At 39.3% G+C, this 17518-nt stretch overlaps 2 protein-coding genes across 2 annotated transcripts in view; both read right to left on the bottom strand.

Annotated features, from left to right (window-relative positions):
* The window catches only part of ZNF169 (zinc finger protein 169), a 47356-nt gene that overhangs the window by 15425 nt on the left and 14413 nt on the right, over positions 1–17518 (bottom strand). Inside the window, exons 5-7 of the mRNA XM_047100735.1 lie at positions 12335–12477; positions 655–852; positions 233–359 (exon numbers count right to left, since the gene is read on the bottom strand). Of these exons, the coding sequence (XP_046956691.1) occupies positions 233–359; positions 655–714 (187 nt within the window). The 5' untranslated portion in view covers positions 715–852; positions 12335–12477. The remainder of the gene's footprint in view (positions 1–232; positions 360–654; positions 853–12334; positions 12478–17518) is intronic.
* LOC124527622 (heat shock cognate 71 kDa protein-like) lies at positions 992–3329 on the bottom strand. Its single transcript, XM_047100723.1, is given in 1 exon segment — positions 992–3329. A coding segment is annotated over 1 exon segment (1947 nt). The 5' UTR covers positions 3216–3329; the 3' UTR covers positions 992–1268.

Here is a 17518-nt window from a genome sequence, read left to right as displayed (position 1 = left end):
GGAAGGGCCCAACCTTGGAAGAGTCCTGGCAATTCAGTGTCACATAGCTTCACCCCCACCCCCACCCCCGCCACACACACACCTTCACTATTTCAGCTGTACAGAATCCAAACACTCTCTAGGGATATAGGGAAAATATTGTTTTTCTTTTTGACCCAAAAGTATCATGGCTACTACATAAAATCTTAAGATGTTCACAGGCAGTCTGAGACCTGAGACAAGACATCCTTACCCAGCGACACCAAGTGGCTGTAGTTCTCCAGCATTACATCCCGATACAGGGTCCTCTGAGCAGGACTCAGTAGCCTCCACTCCTTCTGGGTGAAGGCCACAGCCACATCCCTGAAGGCCATTAATGCCTGTAACACAAACACATTCCTGCTCACCCAGAAGCAAACCACATGCACTAGTCAACCTAAGCTAAGCCACTAACTAGGGCCAAGGCAGGAAGAAAGGCTGGTGTGGGGCCCCAGGTGAGATTCAAAGCCCCTGCTTTTAACCCAAAATCTAGTGCCGTGTGTTCAAGACTATTAATCCCCTTCTCACATTGCTCATGGGTCTAGTTAGGGGATCCTCTCTTTTCTTCTCTTGATCTTATGTCTATGATGCTGCTATATAGTAGGTCTTGAAATCAGGTAGAATGATTCCTCCCACCTTATTATTCTTTTTACTCTGTTGACTGTTCAAATCCACAAATGTGGTATGTCTCTCCATTTATTGTCTTCTGATTTCTTCCATCAGCATTTTGTGATTTTCAGCATACAAATCCATATGTTTTGTTAGATTGACACCTTAGAATCTCTTTAAGTGATTTTAATGGTATTTTTAATTTCAGTGACACTATGTTCATTGCTAGGATACAAAAATACAATTGTTTCTATCTTTATCTTAAATCCTACAGCCTGGCTGAACTCACTTAGTTCTAGGATTTTTTTTCCTCCTAGATTCCTTTAGATTTTCTACATAGACAAGCATGGCATTATTTCTTCCTTTATAATCTATAATCTATATGCATTTTATTTCCTCTATTTTTTTGGTGCCAATTTTAAATACAGTTTTAAGACACTGCATTTTCTACTTAACAATACAGTGCTTATAAAGTGTAACGTTGTATTTCCTTTCCTTGTGCACGTATTCCATATTCAAGTATCAAGAATGCCCAGTTAATTAACTATAGCAGCTCAACTTCACTGCCATGGAATTTGCTACAAATTTGGGTCCTTCAAATGTTTTGTGTGAAACAATGCTAAACCTATTCTCAGGTTGGCTTAATCAACCTCTTCAATGGTGGGCCCAGAGGAGGCACCACCAGAGGGGGCAGCCCCACCACCAGGGAAGCCTCCAGGCATTCCTCCAGGCATGCGTCCTGCACTCTGGTACAGCTTTGTAATGATGGGATTGCAGACCTTCTCCAGCTCTTTCTGCTGATGTTCAAATTCTTCCTTTTCTGCAGTCTGGTTCTTATCCAGCCAGTTGATGATTTCATTACACTTATCCAGAATCTTCTGTTTGTCCTCATTATTGATTTTACCCTGAAGCTTTTCATCTTCAACAGTTGCTTTCATGTTGAATGCGTAAGATTCAAGTGAATTCTTGGAGGACACCTTGTCTCGCTGCTTCTCATCTTCAGCTTTGTACTTCTCAGCTTCCTGGACCATGAGCTCAATGTCTTCCTTGCTCAAGTGACCTTTGTTGTTTGTGATGGTGATCTTATTCTCTTTTCCTGTCCTCTTATCCACAGCAGAGACATTGAGAATGCCATTAGCATCAATATCAAAGGTGACCTCAATCTGAGGAACGCCATGGGAGGCAGTACGTATGCCTGTGAGTTCAAACTTGCCAAGTAGGTTGTTATCCTTGGTCATGGCACGCTCACCTTCATAAACCTGAATGAGCACACCAGGCTGGTTGTCAGAGTAGGTAGTGAAGGTTTGGGTCTGTTTAGTAGGAATGGTAGAATTGTGCTTGATGAGAACAGTCATGACTCCACCAGCAGTTTCAATGCCAAGAGAAAGGGGAGTGACCTCCAACAGCAGCAAATCTTGAGCATTTTCAGATTTGTCTCCGGGAAGGATGGCTGCCTGGACAGCTGCACCATAAGCGACAGCTTCATCAGGGTTGATGCTCTTATTCAGTTCCTTCCCATTGAAAAAGTCTTGTAGAAGTTTCTGAATCTTGGGGATACGTGTAGAACCACCCACCAAGACAATATCGTGGATCTGAGACTTGTCTAGCTTGGCATCCTGAAGAGCTTTCTCTACAGGGTCCAGGGTGCCACAGAACAGGTCAGTATTTAATTCTTCAAACCAGGCATGAGTAATAGAGGTATAGAAGTTGATTCCTTCATATAGAGAACCAATCTCGATACTGGCCTAGGTGCTGGAAGAAAGTGTATGCTTGGCATGCTTGCAAGAGGTACAGAGGCGACGGACTGCCTTCTTGTTCTCACTGATGTCCTTCTTATGTTTGCGCTTGAACTCTGCAATAAAATGGTTTACCATTCGGTTGTCAAAGTCTTCTCCACCTAAGTGGGTGTCTCCAGCAGTAGCTTTGACCTCAAAGATCCCATCTTCGATAGTGAGGATTGACACATCAAAAGTGCCACCTCCCAAGTCAAAGATCAGCACATTCCTTTCGGCTCCAACCTTTTTCTCTAAGCCATAAGCAATAGCAGCAGCAGTTGGCTGCTGTACTTTGATGATTCAAAGTACATTAAGACCAGCAGTAGTTCCAGCATCTTTGGTAGCCTGACGCTGAGCATTGTTAAAATAGGCAGGTACTGTGACTACAGCATTGGTAACAGTCTTCCCAAGGTAAGCCTCTGCGATTTCCTTTATCTTTGTCAAAACCACAGAAGACACCTCCTCTGGATAGAAACTTTTGGTCTCTCCCTTGTATTCTACTTGGACCTTGGGCCTGCCAGCATCATTCACCACCATGAGGGGCCAGTGCTTCATATCAGATTGGACAACAGCATCGTCAAATCCACACCCAATCAGGCATTTGGCATCAAAAACTGTGTTGGTGGGGTTCATTGCAACTTGATTCTTTGCAGCATCACCAATCAATCGTTCAGTGTCAGTAAAGGCTACATAACTTGGGGTGGTTCGGTTTCCGTGATCGTTGGCAATTATTTCCACTTTCCTGTGCTAGAAGGCACCCACACAAGAGTAGGTGGTGCCAAGACCAATGCCAACTGCAGGTCCCTTAGACATAGTTGCTTCATTATGGGCCTGGCCTGGCTTGCGAAGGAAACAGCAACCTGGAGAGCAGTCAATGATCTGTTTCCTCTTGCTTTATTGCAGAACTTGTAGCACAATGAGAGTGGTGAGAACAGACATCTTTGCCTTATTCTTAACATGAGGAGAAAAGCATTATTATGTCTCACAGCGTTAAGATAAGATGCCACACCATACCCTCTATGATGGCTACTACCAAAGAAAAGGGAGAGAACACGTTCTGGCATTGTGGAGACATTTATGCTTTTCTGATGGGAAATGTAAAATGGTGTGGTTTTTGTGGAAGAGTCCAGCAGTTCCTCAAAATGTTAAACATACCACTGACCCTGCAATTCAGCAACTCCACTCCTAGCTATCTACCCCTATATACTTGTACAGCAAAGTCCCTAACATAATGGCATTATTCACAATAGCTCAAATGGCCATAAACATAAAATGTGGTGTATGCATACAATGGCATATGTTGAGCCTTAGAAACAAAGGAAATTCTGATACATTCAACACCAAGGATTAGCGTTGAAAACGTTAAGTGAAATATGCCAGTCTAAGAAGGACAAAAAGTGTTTGATTCCACTTACAGCAGGTAACCGAGAATGGACAAGTCCATAAAGTAAAACAGAGGTTACCAAGAGCTGGGAGGAGTGGGGAATGAGGAAGGAGTCCATGTTTAATGGACACAGTTTTAGCTTGGGAAGATGAAACAGTGCTGGAGATGGAGAATGGGAATGGTTTCACAACCGTGTGCATGTACTTAACACCACTGAACCGTGCATTTAAAAATGGTTAAGGGGCACCTGGATAGCTTGGTTGAGTGTCTGACTCTTGATTTTGGCTCAGGTCATGATCCCAGGGTCATGGGATAAAAGCCCATGTTGGGCTCCACACTGAGCGTGGAGACTGCTTAATGCTCTCTCTCTTTCTCCCTCTGACCCCCTCTCTAAAATAAATTTGTGAAATGGTTAAAACAGTAAATTGTTTTATATATATAGTTATATATTATTACAAATAAATATATATATAGTAGACATGTTTATATAAGCAACAAAAAATGTTAGATATATATTTTTTTGTAGATGTTCCTACTCAAGTAGAGGAGTTCCCCTGCATTCCTTTTGTTCTAAGATTTTTTTTTCCCCACAGTGGTTATTGAATTCTGACAAATAATTGATTTTACTGCATCAACTGATATAATCATGTGGTTTTTCTTTTTTAGTCTGTTAAAATGGTGGATTACACTAAGTTTCAAATATGGAACTAGTCTTGCATGCCTAAAGTAAACTGTACTTGGTAATAGTGTATAATTATTTTGGTATTAACATAATACCTGCTTCACAGAGTGAATTGGGAAGGGTTTGTTTCTTCCTCTTCTATTTTCTGGAAGAAATCACGCAGCACTGGCACTAAGTCTTTAAAGATTTGGCAGAATTCCACAGTGAAAACATGTGGGCCTATACATTTCATTTGTAGTAATTTTTAGATTGCAAATTGAACTTCCGTAATAGCTATAGAGCTGTTCAAATTATTCCATATTGGGAAATTTTCAGTAGTTTGTGTGTTTCAAGGAAGCAGTTCATTTCATGTAAGTTGTGAAATTTGTAGGCTGGTATTCTTTTGATGGCTTCAGAGTATGTAGAGATACCCTTTTTTCATTCTTGATGTAGTAATTTGTGTCTAGTCTCGTTTTTCTTAGTCTTGCTAGAGGTTGTTTCAATGTTATTATTTTCAAAAGAACAGCTCTTTCTCTGTTTTTTTCAATTTCACTGATTTCTGCCTTTATCACTATTATTTCCTTCTATGTGTTTCTTGAGTTTATTTAGCTTTTATTTTTCTAGGTTCCTTAGAAGCTTATTGATTAGAGACTTTTCCTCTTTGGTAACATACACATCCACTGCTACAGGTTTTCCACTCAGGACTGCTTTAGTTGTACTCCACATACTTTGATACATTGTATCTTCCTCTCCATTCTCTTTTCATGGAGAATGTTTTATTTCCCCTTAAAACTTCATTTTTGATGCATGGATTACTTGGAAGTGTGGAGTTTAAATATTTTCTAAGTGTTTAGAGACTTTTCTGTCAACTTTCTCTTACTGACTTCATGTTTGATTCTATTATGGTCAGAGAACATACCTTGTGTGGTATCAATTCTTTCCATTTGTTAAGATAAACAAATTTCTTATGTTTTATGGCCCAGGATATGCTTATCTTGGTATATGTTTTTGTGAGCATTTGAAAAGAATATGTATTCTGCTATTTGGGGGTGAAATGTTCTGTAAAGACTAGATTCTGTTGGTTGATGGTGTTGACAAGCTCTTCCTGATTTGGGGTTTAGATTTTCCACCATTGAGAGAAGGGTGTTGAAGTCTCCACTTGTTGATTTGTCTATTTCTTTGGGTTTCCTCTTCACATGTTGTGAAACTGTATGTGAGACACACACATTCAGGATCACTGTCTTCCTGTAATTGATCACCCTCTGTGTCTGGTAACTTTCCTTGCTCAGAAGTCTACCTTACTGATTTAGTATAGCCACTCCTTTCCTTTGATTAATGTTTGCATGTTTCTTTTCATCCTTTTAACTTGCCTAAGCTGTAATATTTGAAGTTTCATTTAGGCAGCACATTGGGTTTACTATGGCTTCTTTTTTTCTTACTCTGTTATGCCAATTTCTCTCTTTTGGTTGGTGTATTTAGACCATTTTGTTTGTTCTTTTTGCTTGGTTTTCTTTTTACTGACTTCCTTTGGGTTATTTGGACCTTTTTCTTTTTCCTTTTTAGAATTCTATTTTGAAATATCCAGTGCTTTCTGTGTATCTCTTTGTATATAGCATTTTTAGTGGTTACTCTGGGAGCTCCATTACATATGCATAACTAATCAGTCTACTGGTATCTTCATTTTACGAGTTTGAATGCAGTACAGAAGCTTTATCTCCTATTACATCCTTTTGCCCTTACTGTCATTTTAAGTGTTTCCTCTCTATATATTTAGAATCATAGCAGAATGTGTAATAATTTTTGCTTCAACCATCAAAATTAGTTCAGAAAATTCATGTGTAAGAGGAGTGCCTACTATATTTACCCATATTTTTCCTGTGTTTTCTTTCTTCCTGATTGTGTCAGGGGTTCCCAAGACCACCCCCAGGTTCGATGTTCACTAGGACTCACAAGACTCACATGGTTGCACACTTGGCTATAATTATAACAAAGGGATACAAAGCAAAATCAGCAAAGGGAAACCATACAAGAGACAAAGCCCAAAGGAAACCAGGAACAAGCTTCCAAAAATCCTCTCCCAGTGGAGTCACACATGACCCACTTAAATCCTCCACCAAAGACTGTGACAACATGTGCTAAATGTTATCTAATGAGGAAGCTCATTAAAGGCTCAGTGCCCAACTTTTTTAGTGGGGGCTAGTCACACAGGCACATTCAACATAACCCTACGGTTTGCATAGTTTTAGGCACAGTGAGCCATTCTTATCAGTTCTGGGAATGGTGCCAACCCTCCAGAAATGCAAGATCCCAATGCCAGCCAAAGGATAATCTTGCAAGCAGGATTTCCTAACAATAGCAGTCTCAGGCCTATTATGTTAACTCCTTACTGCACACAGATGTTCCAAGGTTCCCTCTCTTATTGTTTCCTTTTTGCTTATAAAATTGCCTCTATCCGCTCTCCTAGGGACAAATTCTCAGTTTCCCTCCATTTGAGAATGTCCTGAGTTTCCCTTCAATTCCTGAAAGATATTGTCATTTGGTACAGGATTTGGGGTTGACAATTTCTTTCAGCACCTGAAGAACATCACACCCCTTCCATCTAACCTCTGTGGTTTCTGGTAAGACATCCACTACCATTCCAATAGTTTTCCCTATAAGAAAATGTGTTGTTTTTCATTGGCCACTTTCAAGATGTTTTCTTCATTTTTAGGTTATGGAGATAAATTGTAATGTGATTTGACATGGATTTCAGTGGGCTTATCGTGTTTAACATACATTCAAGCTCTTTGAATCTTTAGGTTTCCATCTCTTGCCGAATTTGGGAAGTTTTAAGCCATTAGCTCTTCTAATACTGCCCACCTTTACTACTTCCAGAACTACAGTGACACAAATGTTATTTTGCTATACTCCCGTAGTTTTTGAGGCTCTCTTCATAACTTTTTTCCCAGTATAATTTCTATTGTTCTGTGTTCCAGTTCAGTGATTTGTTACCTCTAATGTGCTAGTAAGCCATCTACTAACCATTTTCTTTCAGGTATGTATTTTCCAGTTCTGAAACCTCCACATATGTATTCATTATATCTACTTCTTCAGAGACTTTCTAATTTTTCATTTATCTTGTGTTCTTTTAGCATAGGTATCCAGTTGTCCAAGCACCATTTGTACAGACTGTCCTTTTCCAATTGTATGGACTTGGTACCCTTGTCAAAAATCAATTGACCATATATGTGAGGGTTTTTCCTCAGGCTCAGTTCTGTTCCATTGATCTATATGTTTACCCTTATGTCAGTAGCAAGCCGATTTTGCCACTGTTTGTAGCTTGGTACGGAGTACTGAAATCAGGCAGTGTGGTTCCTCCATACTTTTTGCTTTGCAAGACTCAAGGGTCTTGTGATATTCCAAATGAATTTTAGGATAGTTTTTTCTATTTCTGTAAAGATAACCACACACACAAATGGAATTTTGATGGGGATTGCTTTGAATCTATAGATCACTTTGGGTAGTACTGTCATCTTAGCAATATTAAGTCTCCCAGTCCATAAGTATGGGAAGTCTTCTCATATACTTTGGTTTTCTTTAATTTCAGCCATATTCTTTGGGTGTCAGTGAACAAGTCTTTTGCCTCCTTGGTTAAATTTATTGCTGAGTACTTTATTCTTTTGGATTCTGCTATAAATTGTAATTTTATTAGAATGTATTCTTTGGAATTTTATTTTATTGGAACTTAAAAAATATATACTTCCTGTTCGGATAGTTCATTGAAAGCATACGGAAATAAAACTGACTTTTTGCATGTTGATTTTGTATCCTGCAACTCTGCTAAATTCATTTATTAGCTCTGACATTTTTTTCATGTGTATGGATTCTAATGTTATATGGATATGAGAGAGTGGCTCCAGTGAAGACATCATTTTACTTCTTTTACAATTTAGATGCCTTTTCTTTTTTCTGTGTAATCATTCAGGCTAGAACTGTCAGTACTGTGTTGAACAGAAGTGGCAAAAGCTGGCATCCTTATCTCATTCATGTTCTTCAGAAAAAAAGGCATTCAGTCTTTCATCAGTAAATATGATGTCAGTGTGAATTTTTCATATGTGGCCTTAATCATGTTGAGGAAGTTCCCTTCTATTCCTAGTTTACTGAATGTTTTTTTTCCCTGAAAGTGTGTTCAGTTTTGTCATTTGCTTTTTGTGCCTCAGTTGAGATCATGTGGCTTTTATCATACATTCTCTTAATGTGATGTATTACAGAATTGATTTTTTTTTAATTTTTTTTAATGTTTATTTATTTTTGAGACAGAGAGCATGAACGAGGGAGGGTCAGAGAGAGAAGGAGACACAGAATCCGAAGCAGGCTCCAGGCTCTGAGCTGTCAGCACAGAGCCCGACGCGGGGCTCGAACTCATGGACTGTGAGATCATGACCTGAGCCGAAGTCGGACGCTGAACCGACTGAGCCACCCAGGCGCCCCTGCAGAGTTGATTTTAACAGGTTGAAACATTCTTGCATTCTGGGAGTAAACCTCACTTGCTCAAGAGGTACAATACTTTTTTTTTAACGTTTATTCATTTTTGAGACAGAGAGAGACAGAGCATGAATGGGGGAAGGTCAGAGAGAGAGGGAGACACAGAATCTGAAACAGGCTCCAGGCTCTGAGCTGTCAGCACAGAGCCCGACGCAGGGCTTGAACTCACGGACCAGCTGAAGTCGGATGCCCAACCGACTGAGCCACCCAGGCGCCCCAGAGGTACAATACTTTTAATACGCTGCTGAATTAGCTTTGTGCATATTTTGGTGAGGATTTTTGCAATTGCTCATAAGAGATATTAGCCTGTAGTTTTCTTTTCTCATAGTGTCTTTGTCTAAGACTTCTGGTATCAGAGTAATGTTGTCCTCATAGAATGAGTTAGGAAGTGTCCTCTTCAATATTTTGGAATAGTTGGAGAAAGATTTTGTTAATTCTTCTTTATATGTTTGGTAGAGTTAACGAGTAAAGCCATCTTTACTTGGTTGTGAGCTTTTCTCTGTTGGGAGGTTTTTTATTATTATTGATTTAATATCTTCACTATTTCTAGGTCTTTTCAGAATTTCTATTCTCTCCTGAGGTTTGGATAGATGGTGCATTTCTAGAAATGTATCCATTTCACCTTGGGTAGCCAATTTATTGGCATACAGCTATTCCCTTGTATAAGTATTTACTTGTAACACTTCTTAAAAAAATTAACAGTAATGTCTCCAGTTTCATTTCTGATTTTAGTAACTTGGGGGGTTTGGTTAGTCTAGATAAAGGTTTGTCAATTTTATCTTTTTCAGGAACCAGCTTTAAGTTTTGTTGCTTTCTCTATCATTTTTCTGTTCTCTATTTTATCTCATCTTTCCTCTTTTATTATTTGCTTCCTTCTTCTAGTTTGGGTTTAGTTTGCTCTTCTTAAATTGTATAATTAGGTTGCAGATTTGAGATCTACTGTTTACATGATGCATCTACAGCTATAAAATTCCCTCTATGCATTGCTTTTTCTGCATTCCTTAAGTTTTAGTATGTCAAGTTTTCACTTCCATTGTCTCCGTGTATTTTCTACTTTCTCTTGTAATTTTTCTTCTTTGATACAAAGGTTTGAGTGTGCTATTCAATTTCCACATATCTGTGAATTTTCCAGAGTTCTTTCTGCTGTTCATTTCTAGTTTCATTCCACTGTGATCAGAAGTTACTTTGCATGATTTCAGTAATTTCAAATTCATTAAGACTTACCTTGTGGCCTAATGACCTATCCTTACAGGTACAATTAAGTGAAATATATATTTTGCTGTTGTTGGATAGATGGTGTGTGTGTGTGTGTGTGTGTGTGTATTAGTGCAGTTCAAGTTGTATATTGCCTTTGATCCTCCTGTCTGGCTGCTCTGTTATAGAAAGTTGGTTACTGAACTACACCCATTATTGTAGAACTAGTTTTCTCTTCAATTCTGCCCATTTTTACTCCCTATATTTTGGGACTGTACTATCAGGTAGTTATATAATTGTTATATCCTCTCTTCATAGTGAACCTTTTATCAACATATGATATCCTTCTTAATCTTTTGTAACTTTCTTTTTAAATTGAAGTATAATTGACATACAATTTCCCATTAGTTTCTGGTGTATATCATAGTGTTTCCCTCTGCTATACATTGTATCCTCATGAATTATTTATAATTAGAAACCTCTTAATCCCCTTCTCCTTTTTGGCCTACTCTCAATCCCTCCCCACTCTGGTGACCAATAGTTTTGTCTATCTGTGAGCCTGTTTCCATTTTGGTGTACTTTTTAGACTCCACATATAAGTGAAATTGTACAGTATTAGTCTTTCTCTAACTTATTTCACTTGGCATAATACCTCTAGGTCCATTCATGTTGCCACAGACAGCAAGCTCATTCTTCTTTTATGGCTAAGTAATATTCCCGAATGTGTGCGTAAACAACTTCTTTATCCACTCATCTGTTGTTGGGCACTTAAGTTGCTTCTGTATCTTGGCTTTTATAAATAATGGTGATGCATATATCCTTTTGAATGGGTGTTTTTGTCTTATATGGATAAATACCTAGAAGTGGAATTGATGGATCATACAGTTCTATTTTTACATTTTTGAGGAGTCTCCATACTATTTTCCACAGTGGCTGCACCAGTTTTTATTGCCACCAACAGTGCATGAGGGTTCCCTTTTCTCCACATCCTTACCAACATTTGTTATTGTCTTTTTGATAAAAGCCAGTTAGACTGGTGTGAGGTAGTAAGTCATTATGGTTTTGATTTGCATTTCCATGATGATTACAGATGCTGAACATGTTTCCAGATGTCTATTGGCCATCGGTATGTCTTCTTTGAAAAAATGTCTATTCAAGTCCTCTGCCCATTTTGAATCAGGCTGTTTGTTTTTTGTTTCCTGGGTTGTTTTGTTTTGTTTTGTTGTTTGTTTTATTTGAGAGCGAGCACGCAAGCGAGGGAGAGGGGCAGAAGGAGAGAGACTGAGAATCTTAAGCAGGCTCCACACTTAGCATGGAGCCTGATGCAGGGCTCAATCCTGCAATCGTGACCTGAGCCAAAATCAAGAGTCAGACACTCAGACAACTGAGCCACCCAGGCACCCGTTTGTTTTTTGAGTACTAAGGTGTATACACTCTTTATATTTTTTGGTTATTAACCACTTCTAGGATGTAGGATTTGTAAGTATCTTTTCCCATTCAGTAGATTGCCTTTTCATTTTGTTGATGGTTTCCTTTGCTGTGCAGAAGCTTTTCAGTTTGTCATAATCCCATCTTTTAATTTTAGCTGTTGCTGCCCTTGCCTGAGGAGAATGGTTCAAAAAAATATTGCGAAAACCAATGTCAAAAAAGCTTACTGCTCACATTTCCTTTTTTATGTTTTATGGTTTTGGGTCTTACATTCAAGTCCTTAATTCATTTTGACTTGGTTTTTGTATATAGTGTAAGATAGCAGTCCAGTTTCATTTCTACGCATGTAGCTGCCCAGTGTTTTCAACACTATTTACTGAAGAGACTTTTTCACACTGTATAATCTTGCCTCCTTTATCACAGATTGACCGTATATGCATGGGTTTATTTCTGGGCTCTCTATTCCATTGATCCAGGAGTCTGTTTTCATTAACCTTCTTTTGATTTAAAATCTAGTTTGTCTCATAATACAGCCTTTTTTTTTTCTTTTTGTATGGAATACAAAATCTTTTGCAATATTTTTTTTCCATCCTTTTACTTTCAACCTCATTCTTTATAGTAACTCTCTTGTAGGAAGCATATACATAGATCTTGGTTTCTTAATCCAGTCTACTAATCTGGACCTTTTAATTGGGAAGTTTATTCCATTTGCATTTAATATGAATACTGAAAAGTACTTACTTATACCATTTAGTTGTTTGTTGTCTGTGTCTTTTGTTCCTCCATTCTTGCCTTTTTTTATATTTACTGATTTTTTTTGTAGTGTCACACTTATTTCTTTCTTCTCTTTTCAGTTTTTCTTTTAGTATTTTCTTAGTGTTTACCTTGTGGATTAAAATTAACATAGTAAACTTGTAAAAATCCACTTAGTTTCAGTAGTATATACTGTTTCTATACTTTTTAATCCCTCTCCTACTTTTGTAATTGTCACAGATTGCATTGTTACACACTATAACCTTGACATAGATTTATAATTTTGTCTGTTTGCCTTAAATCATACAGGAAAAGCAGAAGTTACAAACCAATAAAAAGTACAATATTGGCTTTTTTTAATGTTTATTTTTTAGAGAGGGTGTGTGCACAAGCGGAGGAGGGGCAGAAAGAGGGGGACAAAGGATCTGAAGCAGGCTCCACACTGACAGCAGAGAACCTGATGCAGGGCTCAAACTCATGAACTGTGAGATCCTGACTTGAGCCAAAGGTTGGATACTTATTAACTCACTGACCCACCCAGGTGCCTGCAATAGTGCCTTTTACATTTGCCTATGACGTTACCTTCTCTAGCGTTCACTTTTCTTTCTTATGGTTTAGAACTACTGCCGTGTCCTTTCATTTCATCCTGAAGCATTTTTTGTTTTTAATTTTTTTTAATATTTGTTTATTTTTGAGAGAGACAGACAGAATGCTAGTGGGTTAGGGTCAGAGAGAGAAGAGGCACAGAATCCCAAGCAGGCTCCAGGCTCCGAGCTGTCAGCAGAGCCTGATGCGGGGCTCGAACCCACAAGCTGTGACATCAAGACCTGAGCCAAAGTTGGACGCTCAACGGACTGAGCCACCCAGGAGCCCCCTGAAGCATTTTTTGTAGAGCAGGTCTACTATTAATGAGCTCTCTCAGGTTTTGTTTTTTGTTTTCATTGTTTTAAGTCTGCAAACCTCCTAATTTCTCCCTCATTCTTGAAGGATATTTTGCTGGATATAGAAATCTTAGCTGGGACGCCTGGGTGGCTCAGTCAGCTAAGCGTCCAACTTCAGCTCAGGTCATGATCTCACGGTTTGTGGGTTCAACCCCGCGTCAGGCTCTGTGCTGACAGCTCGGAGCCTGGAGCCTGCTTCAGATTCTATGTCTCCCTCTCTCTCTGCCCTACCCGCCTTGTGCTCTCTCTCTGTCTCTCAATAATGAATAAATGTTAAAACATTTTTTTAAAAAAATCTTAGCTGACAGTCTTTCTTCCAAGACCTTAACTATGTCATCCCACTTACTGGTGGTCTCCATGGTTTCTGATGAGAAATCAGATCTTTTTTTTTTTTTTTTTTAATTTTTTTTTCAACGTTTTTTATTTATTTTTGGGACAGAGAGAGACAGAGCATGAACGGGGGAGGGGCAGAGAGAGAGGGAGACACAGAATCGGAAACAGGCTCCAGGCTCCGAGCCATCAGCCCAGAGCCTGACGCGGGGCTCGAACTCACGGAGCGCGAGATTGTGACCTGGCTGAAGTCGGACGCTTAACCGACTGCGCCACCCAGGCGCCCCGAGAAATCAGATCTTATTGAGGATCCCTTGTAGGTAACAAATAACTTCTTGCTGCTTTCAAAATTCTGCGTGTATGGGTTTTGAGAATTTGACTATAATGTGTCTGGGTATGGATTTTATGGAGTTTATCATGCTTGGAGTTTACTAAGCTTCTTGGATGTATATATTTATGGATTGGGTTTTTTTTTTTTTTTTAATCAAATTTGGGCAATTTCTGGACATGATTCCTGAAAACTTTCCCTGTCCTTTCCCTCTGCAAGCGTATGCAAGTACATCTGTTGGTGTCTCACAGGTCTCTGAAGTTCTGTGCATTTTTCATTATTTTCTTTCTGCTCCTTGGAGTACATAATCTCAGTTGAACTATTTGCAAGTCAGTGTCTCTATTTTGCCTATTTAAATAAGCTGTTAAACCCCCTAACAAACTTTTCACTTCAGTTTTTGTACTTTGCAGCTCCAAAAGTTCTGTATGGCTTTTTATAATTTCTCTATCTGTTCAAACATTGTTCACCTAGTTCTTTTAGTTCAGTGTTCATGGTTTCCTTTAGCTTTTTGTGTATATTTAAACAGTGCAGGTAGTTTAAAATGCTGTAGCACTCTCCTGCCATAAATTAAGAGCTGCTTCACCAAATTTTCCACTTTTGACTAGGTTCCAAAGTTCGACAAAAGTTAATTCTGGCAGATTTTAGCAGCTCATTAGTTGCTTTGGGGTAGGCACAGAACCTCCTACTTCCCTTACTCTGACATTTTGATGTCACAGTGTTTCTAACTGTATGATCCCATTTATACAAAGTATCCACAACAGTTAAATCCATAGAGACACAAAGCAGGTTAGTGGTTGTCAGTATCTGGAGAGGAGCAAATGAAGAGTAATTGCTTAATGACTCCTAGGTTGCACAACACTGTGAATGTCCTAAATGCCACTGAATTGTACATGTAACGAAATTTTTTTATTTTTATTTTCTAGAGAGTGCACATGTAAGTCAGGGAGAGAAGCAGAGGGAGAGAGAAAAGGTGAGGTGGGGGGAGAATCCCAAGCAGGCTCCATGCCCAGTATGGAGCCTGACATAGGGCTTGATCCCACAACGCCGGGATCATGACCCAAACCAAAATTAACAGTCAGATGCTCAACCGAGCCACCCAGGCACCCCTGAACATTTTTAAATTGTTAGTTTTATGTTATGTGAATTGCACATCAATAAAATTTTTTAAAGTTACTTTCAAGGAGGAGATCTGTTTCGAAGGGCACTTTCCATATCCTAGTAGACGGCTCAGAATAGTTTCAACAAACTGGAACAGAGGCTACTTACATGATTCTCACCATCCTATACACAATCACTGAGTTTCCTCAGAATCTCCCTTACACTTGCTGGTGTCAATACTCTCATGTGGAATTAAGCCCTAAGTGGGCTTAGCACATAAAAGCTTCCTCTATGTCACTTGTAGCTATGGGCTTTCTCCCTCTATCAATTCTGACATTGAACAAATCCAGAGAGTCACACTGACTGTATTTACAGGGTTCTCTTCACCCTTCTGTATTTTCACTTATGGATTGTCTATTGTTAAGTCATAAATTTTTACTAAAGGCTTTTCCACATTCATGACATTTATCGGGTGCTATGGAGTGAACTATGTCCTTCTAAAATTGATACGTTGAAGCCTTAACCCCTAATGGAGACAATAGTCTCCCAGGAAGTCAGGTTAAATGAAGTCATAAAGGTAGGACTCTGGTACAGTTGGGCTGGTACATAAGAGACCACAGCTCCCTATCTGTCTGTCTCTGCCATGTGAACACACAGCAAGAAGATAGCCGTCTGCAAGCCAGGAAGAGAGACCTCACAAGGAACCGAATCAGCCAGCACCTTGATTTTAGACTTCCCAGCCTCAAAAACTGTGGATAATAAATTTGTTATTTAAGCCACCTAGTTTATAGTACTTGTTAAGGCAGACTTCTCAAACTACTACAGATTTTGGTATTGAGAGCAAGGAGCCGCTGTTAACACATACCTAAAACTGTGGAAGCAGCTTTGGAACAGTGTGATAGAGGCTGGAAGACTGCTGAGCCACATAGTAAAAGAACACAAGATTGACATAGTAAAAGAACACAAGATTGAAGGGACTGCTAATAGAAATAACAGGAGTTAAAGGTGATTCTGATGAGAGCTCAGAAAGAAAAGAGCTGGAGAGAACACTTCCGTTTTAGAGAATACACAAATAATCATGAAAATAATACTGGCAAAAATATAGACATTAAAGGCCATTCTGATGTCTCAGATGGAAATGAGGTACAGGTTACTGGAAACCATAGGAAATATGATTTTTGTTATAAGGCAGTAAAGAACTTCACTGAACTATGTTCCAGTGTTTTGTATAAGGTAGACCTTGTGATTAATGAGACTGGATATTTTAGCTGAAGAGATTTCAGGGCCAAGTGTTGAAGAAATGACTTGGTTTCTCCTGACTGCTTACAGTAAAATGTAAGAGACGTAAGATGAGCTGAAGAAAAAAATTGTTAAGCAAAAAGGAACCCAAGCTGAAGATGTGGAAAATTCCGTTTATCCACATTGCAAAAAGAGGGAGAGAGAGGGAAGGGGAGAGAAAACTTGTTCTGAAGAGAACACTGAAGGTGCGTCTGAAAAATAATTTGATACAGAGATTAGTATCGATGTAAACCATGAATTTAATCAGCCACCTAGAAGCCAGGAATTGAGATGGAATTATACCAGCAGAAACACTGCCAGCTGGGATTAAACAGAGGAAACAAGACAGAATGAGCAAGGCTGCAGACACCCGTTATTCTTTCAAAAAGGGGAAAGAAAGAATGACCCTGAAGGCAATTCAGAGGTTGTCAGAGCTGCCAATCCCACAGCAGGCCCAGGGGCAAGGATGCCCATCACTCCTCAGTTTGGCAGGGCCTTCTCAGAAAGCCACAGAGGTGGGGTCACCCATCTGACCTAAAGGGACACTCAACCCAGTGGGTCTGGAGGGTAGAACATCAAACCACGGAGGATTATTCATCAGCATTAAGATTTAATACATTCTCCCTTGGTAGGTTTTAGACTTGGTGGGACCCATCACATTTCTCCATTTTGGAATGGGAGTATGTATCCTATGTCTGTCTACCATTTTATTTTGGAAGTATATAACTTATCTAGTTTCACAAGCTCACAAGAAGAGAGGGATTTTGCTGTAGGATGAATGATACCTAGATTCATGCCTGACCTATATCTGACTTGGATGACATTTAGATGAAACTTTGGACTTTAAATCTGATGCTGGGTAAGTTAAGGCTTTGGAGGCTGTTAGCAAGAAATAATGTATTTCTGGGGCACCTGGGTGGCTCAGTCGGTTCAGTGCCCATCTCTTGATTTCAGCTCAGGTCATGATCCCAATCAAGCCCCACATTGGGCTCCACACTGAGCATGAAGCCTGCTTAAGATTCTCTCCCGCCCCCCTCTCCCTCCCACCCCTTCAGATAAATTTTAAAAATAATTCATCTTCATGTGAGAAGGACATTGAATGGGGGGGGGGTTCCAGGGGTGGAATGTTATAGCCTGAATTATATACTGAAATTTCATATACTGAAGCACTGACTCCAATATCAGTGTTTGTAAAGA

Source organism: Lynx rufus, unplaced genomic scaffold, assembly GCF_022079265.1.
Source record: "Lynx rufus isolate CCGP_SWC_20201006 ecotype Redwood Valley unplaced genomic scaffold, mLynRuf1.p SCAF_10, whole genome shotgun sequence".
In the NCBI taxonomy this organism is placed as follows: Eukaryota; Metazoa; Chordata; class Mammalia; order Carnivora; family Felidae; genus Lynx; species Lynx rufus.
This window is presented reverse-complemented; position numbering and strand designations above follow the sequence as displayed.